Here is a 10,869-nt window from a genome sequence, read left to right on the forward strand (position 1 = left end):
TCAAATTTGTTTAACGAAAGAACTCTTCAAACAAATTCTCCTGATTTTTACAGTAATGAGTAATTAATTATCAATGTGAATTTGATTCATGCATCAATCTAAATGAGTTATTTATTAATTATTTGATTATATTTTATAATATTTGTTTTAATTATTTTAATATAAGGATAAAATGATAATTCAACTTTGAGCTTTAAATCTTTCCACTTATAATATAATATGATATATCAGTATTCATTTTTGAGCAAGATATAATCTGTCAACTGTCAAACTCATGTGTATGATTCATTTGGTTCGTTACTTATTTTTGAGTAATTTTCAATGATTTGTCACATGTCACATACTAACAAAAAATTTCGATGCACAAAAACTTGGTTCGGTTTGATTTCCTTTTTAGGGAAAACAGATCCAAATCGAACCATCATTAAACTATATGCATCATTACATGTATCACTTGCTCAAACTATGAATTCAAATGCATCAGGTAATTGCAACTTTCAGCAAGTAGAGGAAATGTAAAAGGAAATTAGACACAAACTAAGAAAAGATGATAGCCGATAATGTGAAGATTGCAATTACGACTTACAATAATCAAACGCCCACCACGAGTCACTTATCTTCCCTCATTACTAGTCTATACCAGTTCTTCGTGACCATCCAAGATGCATCGCGGTCAGGTGTCTGAGATATACCGTATTTACCACCTTAGTAGCAAGTCATCGATCTTGCCTCGTGTGTTTGTTGGAGACAAGGTAGAGCTCGCTCTAATTGGCTACTAGATGAAATGTCTCACAGCTGTCCATTTGCAGGATCATGAGACAAGGGTTGCTCAATGTTGCACGCTGCACCCGTGTTGGATCCTCCAAAAAGGATCAGACAACATCGCTCTTAAGTACCTCAGACTTGTTTCTCATAAGAACTGACCATCAATGTAAGGTTTTCTCAGCCTCACAATTAATCCAAAAGTTCATGGCATAAAGCTAGGAGCTTTGTCTACCGTAGCGTCTCTGCCTTTGTTGAAAGGAACACAAAGCCTCGAAAAATTCAGCTTCTCCAAAGTCAGGCCAATGTGAATGTGAAAAGAACAGTTCAGCATAAGCCAACTGCCAGAGTAAGAAATTGCTAAGCCTTAGCTCCCCACTAGTCCTTATAAGCAAATCAGGACAAGGGAAATCGATACAGTTTGTTTGTAATTCCTGCTCTATTAGGAAACTATTAATGTCTTTGGTTTCGATAATGTCATCCTTCACTTTTTGAGCGATGGTTTGACAAGCTTGTACAACATCATGCTGTCCACTATAGTTAACGGCAACAACGAGGTGAAGTCGTGAATTTTCCTTTGTAGTCTTTACAGCTTTAGCTATTAAGTCCTGCAATGACTTCGGCAGCTTACTGGAGTCTCCAATTATAGATATTCGAATCCCTGCTCTGTAGAAATCCAATAAAGCATATAAGGGAACTCCTTAGACTATACAGAATCAATCATAATATCTAAAAGTTACAACTTTAAGAAGAAAAAGAGGAGAAGTTATACAAATATGTATATTTTGGTAATACAAATCAGAATTGGTACTTATGAAGTTGCAGTATAAACATAATGAGCCACTTAAGTCAAAGTTATCGATGAACCAGCCTTAACACGTTCAGCATTCATCTCGACAGTAATTTCAGCCAATTAATGATCTTAGTCATCTTACCAAAGCAATTGCACTAATAGAAGTTGAAACTTCCGATCAATCAGTGTAAACACGTTAAGCATTCGTTTTGACAGTAATTTCAACTGATTAATGATCTAACAATAATAATATTGGAATTTTGACTAATTCTGACTTGTGAGGCAATACTACAAAATTGTAGTATAGCACACAACAAGATTCACTAAAGCCATAGCCTTATGAGCCGCTCTGTGTACTAAGTGGTTATTTGGTTGATGAAATAGTTATACAATATTTATACAAAACAATGATGTTATGCAATGAAAACTGAAAAGTGTGAAATTAGGTTTGGGGGTTCCAACATCGGGTGAGACGGCCCTGCTCTGATACCATGTTGAATTAGGTCTTAGGCCTTAACTCACACCCCAAAAGCTAGCTCAAAAGGAGGAGGATTGTCCAAGCATTATAAGGAGTCCACCCATCTCATTAACCACCGATGTGAGACTTTTGTCATTCTTTAAGAAAAAGTAATAGGGAGACTACTATATCGATATTGTCTATGTTAAGAGCATTTTTTGTCTTCAGATATACTTTTGCTTGATGTTACTATTATATTTTTTCCACATTCTATCACGCATAAAACAAAAAACACTACATTAATCACATAGATATATAATACCGGAAGCAAACATATTAGTTATGCAAGATTACACTAGCAATCAGGACAACCACTAACCGATCTAAAATTAACACACATTTTTCATGAGTGTTGACAAAACTACAAATATTTAGAGAACAATGCTGGTTCAGAATTTGAAATTTACGGTTTCTATGGTATTTACCTGGCAAAATTTTCAAGCTCATCATTTAGAGCTCTTTCGAATAAGCTCATCAAAATATCAACTTCCACCTATAACATAAGCAACAAAAGAAAAGTTCAGCAACAGCAAACACAAACAAATTACACAACACCTAATAAAAGGTAAGTTATAGACTTTACTTTAGGACGTAACCAATTATCAGAGGAAAAGGCAAACAAAGTAAGAACCCTAATTCCCCAATTTCCACACAGCTCAATAATCTTCCTAACAGCTCGAATACCAGCTTCATAACCTAAGGCAACCGGCAATCCTCTCATTTTAGCCCACCTTCTATTCCCGTCCATTATCAACGCAACATGTTTCGGCATCAGTTCTCGCCTGAGCTGTGGAGGTAAAGATACTTCCTCAGCTGAACCGTCAATGGCGGCGACGCCGGTGTCAATGTTGCTGACGGCGGCATTTTGAGCAAAGGAGAGTGGATGAATCGACGGTAATTTGAGGGAGATTAGAGGATTAGTTATTGATTTTGGTTGAGAGCAAAATCTAGTGTACGAAACGAAGATTTGCTGGAGCTGGAGTGAGAACGCCATTTTTGTGAAGGGAAAAATAGCTTTGACTTTGGAGGGAGATTACTTTCAACTTCCAAAAGACTTGTAGGGTTGATAATAAGCCAAGGATGTGAGAAAAAGACAAAAAAGGTCGAGAGTAAAAAATACTCGATGATTTTGTTTGACTTGACATAATTTTCTAACGTTCCAAGATAAATCATCCTAAGATCTTATTCTTCGATTACATGTAGTAGAATTATTATTTTTTTAGTTCTTTGTGAATTTTATCCTTTTCGTTCAAACGATTCGCAAGGGATAGTCACTTTCAGTTAATGTGATTTGAGAGTTAAAAACACAGAATATGAGATCTGAAAAGGTCATTTTACTCTATTCAATGAGATCATTTTCCATCCTAAAAATATCAAATGAGCCATTACAAGACTAACTGTTACATTTCCTCTACATGTAGGTAGCTTCGTGTGTCCCGAAAAGAAAAGAAAATAATCATCGTATACCCTCCATTCGGGTACTTCAATTACATTAAGAACTTTTCATATCGGAGGAGCAATAACGAGGAGTATTCAGAACATGTACGAGCCCCATCTAAAGGAAGAATAACACATGAAGATACAGCAAAGGACACTAGACCCCTGTGCCCTCACGGTGGAGGTAGCTAGCACAAAGTTAAATCTCAGTTCCCTAAGCTCTCTTATACTGCTTCAGTGGCGCTGGTTTCTTTGGGCTTAATGCAATACACTCGAGATCCCAAATGGTTTACTTCAAGACCGGCCTTCACACATCCTGTGAAGAAGAGTGACTCGTCTTCTTTCCCTATCCTGCGCCTCCAGCTCATTAAGAAAGCTGGCCGAGGCAAAGGACATGTATCTGAGCCATAAGTTTTGATAGACCGGTTAATTAGTAATGTCTAAGATTAATCGGTAAGCTTTACAAAAAAGCATATACTGACCTTTTTCTTCACTAATTCCAGAACCAGTTTCATCAACTTTTGGCTTGTAGGATTTCAAGAGAAAGCATAGTGTCTTTACCAAGTTCTCATATTGTTTTACATCTGCAAGTAGCAAATGAACAAGAAAAAATGAGAATTAAGGGGAAGTTTCGAGGATACGCACAAGTATTACAAGCTGACACGTACAAGATAATAGCAAGGCATAGGATCATAGGAAAGATCATGGAGAGCCTGAGGCGAACTACTTACATAGTAAGATATCACTTGCAATTATGAGGTCCCAATCAGGATCAGCTAATGGAAACACATCTCCCCATGAATCTGAGAGCAATGCCAATTTATTTTCGGAAGTTTTCTCAAGAAAGCATAACTTGTATATCAGAAAAGAAGTTAATTTTTCATGGTTTATAGTTTATTCCCAGAGGAATTTGCATTGTGGTGATAAAAGAAGTAAAGGATCAAATGGAGAAAAGAACTAACGCCTTATGTGAGGAAGGGCAGGTGAAACGCCATTTGCCTGGCAATTATGAGCTATGTTCTCTTCAATATCAGGATCATCATAGTCCGACGTTGTTATATCAAGTTGATATGATTTGCTCAAGAATATAGCCAAAGCTCCGGTTCCACTGTGACAAACTCAAAAGGTAGCACGAGGACCACCATGTTCAATAAAGGGAAGGAAGCAGAAAGAGGAAGGAAAAGACACCAGTTGATATTTATAACTTAATGTTATTCTTATCTTCCACTTTCCTCTTTTCACATTAGATACACATGAGAGCCAAGAGGACAGAAACAAATACAAATAAAATAGAACTCTTTCAGTCGATAGCATGACAGATACAAATGAGATTGCCGACTGAACAAAAAAAAAAGAATGAAAAATGATAAAATATTAATGAAGGGCAAACACCTCAGTCCTCACATTGACAAACTTCACAAATCAGAACAATAGATCACCTCTAAAACGTGCAAGTAAAAAATTTCTTCAAACAAAGCAGTGACTGCTCAAAAATATACATTTTATTCAATTCACCAACTGAATTTTTTTAACGCTGGGATCCTGCTTCATCTTCGATTTTGCTGTTGAAGATAAATAGAGATACATATAGAGAGAGATCTCCACCAGAGGGGTACAGTTTAGATATATGCCTAGGTTTCAGACAAAAAGGAAATAAAATTTTGATCTGAATCCATCCCTCAACAATTTTTTGGAGATATATAGAGCTCACTATTATCCTAGTATTAAGAAGTGCTTTTTTTCTTTTTCTCCTTTTTTTTTTTGTAAATCCCACCTCATCAGTTTTTACCTGATGAGTTTTTTGGTGTGAATACAAATTTACCTTATCAAAAGAAGAAGAAAAGAAGTGTTTTTATTAATGTTCTCTATAACTTAGCAGAGCTTAAACAGTCTTTAAAGGATATAAGTTGGAACAGCATCGGGCAAACATTGGCTACAGATGAAACTATAGTCACTGAAAATTGCTAATATGACAGTAACAAGAAACATTATTTGATATTGAAAAGGAAGTTTGTTTCTGAAGATTATAACGAACATTTAAACAGAATAGCAGCAAGGTGCGCTTGCACCATGAACTTTGAAGCAAAGTTCTACAAAGCTTGTGCAATGGGCACATGCTAAGACCATTTAGCAGAGAAAATACCGAAGAAGGTCCAATCTTTTAGGATGAGAAGACAAAATATCTAATGCTTTAAGGTATTACCTGCCTAGCTCAATTATGCGACGCCCTCTTAACCAGGACGTATGTTGCGCAAGCCATTCCGCAAATGCAAATGTCCCAGGCCAAAGTAAATTAGCATTCATCTGGTGAAAAGAAAATTCTTGGATGAGCAACTCCTGTGGACAAACCAAAGTGTATTAGTTTTTATGCTGAGCAAAGCAATAAACAACATACACAGAACTCACATATCTCTCACACACATTTACTTTGACAAAAATACAAGGAAGCAGCAGCATTGTCATAAATCCTGAAACATCGTTTGATCCCTATTAACTTCTGACAAATGAAGATTTGGTCAATAAACTGAATACTGATATGTAACAATCTGAAGCTATTTATTTAGTTGGAAGACAGTATTTTTGTGCAGAAAAATAAAATCCAAGCCGAATAAGCCCAAACATCCACCCACAAGATAAGGCAACGAGAAAGGAAAATTTTCCAGATAATCGTCCAAGTGAACTATAGATAATTTCGAAAGATTCATTAGACTTTACATTGCAACTTGCAACCACGATGTTTCTTTTAAACCAACAAAAGTTGATAAGCAGCAAGCAACTAAAAATTCTCAAGTAAACAAAAGGAACACATCTCATGTCCTTAAGTATAAACATAGTACGTAAAAGATAACAACGTGAAATCAGTGAGTGAATGAATGTACAGACATCATTCTACACCTAAGCCCAAGGGGAAAAGCGACCTCGCGGTTCAAATCCTAGCACAGACATCTTTCCTTCTCAACTAAAGGAACTATCTTTCTGATTTATGAAGTTTGTCAACTAAAGGTGCTATCTTTCCTCCTCAAAAGAGTACCAAGACTCATGAAATGGGTTGAGCGAGCTCTCATTTGGACAGAAGTACCTAATACTCCCTCCCTCCCTAATTACTTGTCCGTTTTTCCTTTTTATAGTTATCCCAAATTGACAATTTTTTTCTATTATTACACCCTGCCTAATAACTTTGAAAAATGTAAAACTTTTCATCCAATTCATAATTAATATGGCTAAAACGATAAACTCACTACATTATTAATTATTTTCTTAACAAGTTTGTTAATACAAGTAAAAAAGGACAGAGGGAGTGCCTGTTACTGGTGGGAGGTTAACCGAGGTTCACACAAATTGGCCCAGACACCACAGTTATCGAAAAACAAAACACAAATCTGATTGAACTCACCATTTCAGGGAACTGGTGCCTCCTCTCCACAAAATTTTGCTGAGCCTCCGTGTTCTCTTCATCTGCAGCAAAAAAAAATTATAACTAATGTAACGTGAATGCATTACGAAAATCATATATGAATATTTTTAGGAATTTTTTTTTAAAAAAAAAATATTGTACCGGAGGAGTTGCTATCACTGCCGCCGAACAAGGAAGAAGGAGAAAACAGAGCAGTCTCCATTACTGTAATTGGAAAATTTGGGGAAAGACGAAGACTTGATTTTTTATCAATTTTATTAATATCAAACCTGGCCCTATATTTTTATGTAAATTATAATCTACCCCTCATTTCTTTTAATGGTTTGTCAAGTTTTTAAAATTCTTTTTTTATAGATTTTTTTAATTTAAAGTATTTACTTGGAAAATGATAAATTGATGTTGGTTTTAGGTTTCCTTCTAACTTTCTAGACAAACATTTCTCTTGGATCTCAAATATATAAATCCCACTGGTGTAGGTTCACTCTCTCCGTTTCATTTTATGTGGTATCATTTGATTCAGCGCAGAGTTTAAAAGAAAAAATAAAGACTTTGAATCGTTTATCAATTATCCTTCAAAAATTAACTCATTTTTCTCTCTCCTCATAAATGCATTAAAGTACTTTTTAAAATTAAGTGGACCAACAAGGGTAAAAGAAAAATTGTACCTTTAAATATTTATCATATAAGGAAATGTGATATTTTTTTTGGGACTGACCAAAAAGGAAATGGTGTCACGTAAAATGGGACGGAGGTAGTAACATTTTAAAAGAATTCTTAGAATTAATTTCGAAAAATTACATAATTCGACACATATTTTTACTATATTTGTAAATTCTATAAATAGTTTAAAATAATTACATATTTTCTCACTAATTAATAATTTCATACCAGACTTCAAGTCAAATACACATAAATATATATATTTTTGTCATTATATACACTAAAATAGAGAGAGAAGCGAGCCACAAAAAGAGAGGCGAGCGAGGAGAGTAAGATCTCATGTGAATGAAAAAATTACACGTAAGTTTAACCTAATAGATCTGAGGATTGAGATTTATATATCGAGACATATCTGCACATGTCAGATACATGTAGTTGAAGTCCAGAATCTGCAAGATTTGTAATATTGCTAACTAGAGTATATCTGAGTAATTAACTCTTAAATTATTGAGATTTTTGTAAGTTACCTAATTATTTTTCATATTTATTCTTTATTTAATGAGAATTTTTATTTGTTTTATATTTTCTAGTAGAATAGTTTGAAAATAATCAAAATCGTAATAGTAAAAAATAGTACTCATTCAGTTATGTCCTTAAATACTTTTAAAAAATATACAATATCCCAATAATACTTAATATACAGGAAAATATGCTCCTTTCATCCACTATTATTGTCATAATATTTTTTTAGAGACGAACTATAAAAATTTTGACTAACATTTAATGATGTATTTTTCATCACATTTATATGTAAAAAATTACTACAATTTATAGTAATTTTTGTTTAGTTTTTGAATATTTTTTTTTGTTTTGTTTAAGATAGAAATAATATAATCTAATTTAACTTTAAAAATTTATCAAATTGACTTTCAAAATCATAACATGACAATTAAACTTGTCGAAGAAAGTATAATAATAAATAAATTAGAAGGAAAAATAATAAAATTGCGCAATTCTTAAGCCTCATTTGTTTGCACTTAATGGAGGTCTGAAACTTCATCATTCAGATTCACCATTAAGTGCGTTTATTCTTAGGTCTCGAATTCAACCTATTAAGTCAATTTGTTTATTTTTTTTTCAAAAACCCTCTTAATAGACCTGAAAAGGTCTAAATATTCAGATATACAGGAGAGTTTTAACAACATTCAGACTTATTTAATGAGTTATACTCATTTATTTGTACTTAATTGAGGTCTGAAACTTCATCATTCAGATTCAATCCATTAAGTGCGTTTATTTTTAGGTCTGAATGATTCAAATTCGACCCATTAAGTTCATTTATTTCTTTTTTTCAAAAACTCTCTTAATAGACCTGAAAAGGTCTAAACATTCAGATATACAGGAGAGTCTTAACACCATTCAGACTTATTTAATAAGTTATAAAATAATATTGTATATCATTCAGATTCAATTCATTAAGTGCGTTTATTTTTAGGTCTGAATGATTCAAATTCGACCCATTAAGTCCATTTATTTCTTTTTTTCAAAAACTCTCTTAATAGACCTGAAAAGGTCTAAACATTCATATATACAGGAGAGTCTTAACACCATTCAGACTTATTTAATAAGTTATAAAATAATATTGTATCGCCTCTCTCGATCTTTGTGTGACTTTTGCTCTCACAACGACAAACTTCCTTCATCTCTTTTCTCAATCAAACACCATTTGTTGAACTAGTTGGTGACAAAAATAATGGAGCTCTTAATAATTCTTTATCTCAATCTTCAGTTTTAGCCATAAAAAAAAAGTTATGGGGAAGAAGAATAACTTATTTGCCTAAATTGGAAATTGATGAGAAGATAATTACTACTCTAGAGTTATTATTTAAAATAGTGCATCTACATTTAAAAATATATCAAAAAATTAGATGGACTTGAATGGGAAAAGTCTAATACAGTACATGTGTTAGTATTTGTGAAAATGTCTATTAAAAAAAATGAATGAATGACGTTAGAGGCGCTCAAGTTAAAAAATTGGATTAAGGTAATCGAAAAAAAGATAAGAATTCGTTAGTTTTTCTAATTAGCCAAAATATATATTAGGCGCTGATAATATGGCACCTTATTTATTATTTTTTCAATTAGTATTTATCATACCTATGGAACTTTTGATATTATATTGTGCCTATAAAATATTTTTTTATTCGCGATTTCTTTTTATGTTATTCGTTACAAAATTTGGTTTATCTATATTGTTGCGGTTAAAAGAAGTACTTGTTCATGTTACTTTTTTAATTTCAATTTTGCAAAAAAAAATAAGATTTTACACCTCAAATAATTGTTTTGCAAAAATATTTGTTTTACTCTGTTAAAAAATGTTAACAGTTGTTTGGAGTGTAAAAAATGATTTTGTAGAATCTGAGTTAAAAAAAAGCATAAATTTTCTTAAACGATAATTATATAGATAAATTAAATGTTTAATGGATCACGTAAATAAGTCTCGAAATATATATTAGAAAAAGCTTGAGATATTGATGCAATTATATGTTCTTATCCATCCATCATATGTAACAATAATTTATTCTCATTTTCCATATTATTTCTTGGTTTAGAAAACTACAATTTTCTCAAAAACCACTCCTCCTCATGGTGTCATACTATAATAATCATAAATGGGCACATGGCAAGGTGTATTAACTAATTAACAACATATTTAAATTTTAAAAACTTTTAGAGATTGATGTGGAGATCTATTAAAACTTAATATTTAATATATAATAAGTTGGTCATTAAAGGTGAGCTAATACCTAAACACATGAAGATGCACAAAATATTATTTTATTGGTATGAATTTATGGAGGAAGAAATTAATTAATCTCGTCTCTTGTAGGGATGAAGATGTTTCTGGGATTTTATAATTTTTTACAATATAAAATTTGATTATAAGTTTATATCATGTACAAAAAATGCTCATTTCGGAATAAAGAAATTGTCTGTATTATATGAATTAATGATTATATTAAAGAATAACTAGTTATAATTATTATTGAATAGTGGATGTTTATAAGATTATATTTATTTAAAAGTTTGTAATTGCGAATAATTTTACACATGAGATTTATCAATTTGGCACCTTCTATGATATTTTGATTATAAATTATGATTTGCTCATTTGAATCGTATAATTTTAAATTTAAAATATATAAAATAGATCAAAATATTTTTTAATCTTGTGACTTAAACATTCATCTGGAAAATTAGAATTAAATAAATTATATATATATA

The 10,869-nt window shown here is 32.3% G+C and overlaps 2 protein-coding genes across 3 annotated transcripts; both read right to left on the bottom strand.

Annotated features, from left to right (window-relative positions):
• Positions 1-360: 360 nt before the first annotated feature.
• LOC107032312 (dehydrodolichyl diphosphate synthase 2-like) lies at positions 361-3,168 on the bottom strand. Its single transcript, XM_015233901.2, has 3 exons — positions 2,656-3,168; positions 2,498-2,565; positions 361-1,428 (listed from the first exon to the last, which is right to left on the bottom strand). Exons 1-3 carry the CDS (start codon positions 3,064-3,066, stop codon positions 981-983), a joined length of 927 nt encoding a protein of 308 aa, XP_015089387.1. The 5' UTR covers positions 3,067-3,168; the 3' UTR covers positions 361-980.
• Positions 3,169-3,386: 218 nt separating this feature from the next.
• Positions 3,387-7,196, bottom strand: LOC107032261 (protein-lysine methyltransferase METTL21C). 2 transcript variants are annotated; one of them, XM_027912064.1, is made up of 7 exons: positions 7,066-7,196; positions 6,904-6,965; positions 5,713-5,846; positions 4,472-4,617; positions 4,241-4,312; positions 3,992-4,093; positions 3,387-3,885 (listed from the first exon to the last, which is right to left on the bottom strand). In XM_027912064.1, the coding sequence occupies exons 1-7, from the start codon at positions 7,124-7,126 to the stop codon at positions 3,734-3,736; spliced, it is 729 nt and encodes a 242-aa protein (XP_027767865.1). In that variant the 5' UTR covers positions 7,127-7,196; the 3' UTR covers positions 3,387-3,733. The 2 variants fall into 2 exon arrangements, with proteins under 2 accessions (XP_027767865.1, XP_015089328.1); XM_015233842.2 differs by having other exon boundaries at positions 3,387-3,909; positions 7,066-7,195.
• Positions 7,197-10,869: the final 3,673 nt, after the last annotated feature.

The sequence above is a fragment of the Solanum pennellii genome, chromosome 10, assembly GCF_001406875.1.
Source record: "Solanum pennellii chromosome 10, SPENNV200".
NCBI lineage: Eukaryota > Viridiplantae > Streptophyta > Magnoliopsida > Solanales > Solanaceae > Solanum > Solanum pennellii.

Excerpts from the sequence above, each read along its gene's own strand:
- LOC107032261 (XM_015233842.2), bottom strand. The coding sequence starts at position 7,126 with ATGGAGACTGCTCTGTTTTCTCCTTCTTCCTTGTTCGGCGGCAGTGAT. Across the intron at positions 4,618-5,712 it reads CGCATAATTGAGCTAGGCAG|TGGAACCGGAGCTTTGGCTA; the intron begins GTAATACCTTAA and ends AGTTTGTCACAG. Across the intron at positions 3,910-3,991 it reads TGGAATTAGTGAAGAAAAAG|ATACATGTCCTTTGCCTCGG; the intron begins GTCAGTATATGC and ends CTTATGGCTCAG.
- LOC107032312 (XM_015233901.2), bottom strand. The coding sequence starts at position 3,066 with ATGGCGTTCTCACTCCAGCTCCAGCAAATCTTCGTTTCGTACACTAGA. Across the intron at positions 2,566-2,655 it reads ATAATTGGTTACGTCCTAAA|GTGGAAGTTGATATTTTGAT; the intron begins GTAAAGTCTATA and ends CTTATGTTATAG. Across the intron at positions 1,429-2,497 it reads GAGCTTGAAAATTTTGCCAG|AGCAGGGATTCGAATATCTA; the intron begins GTAAATACCATA and ends GGATTTCTACAG.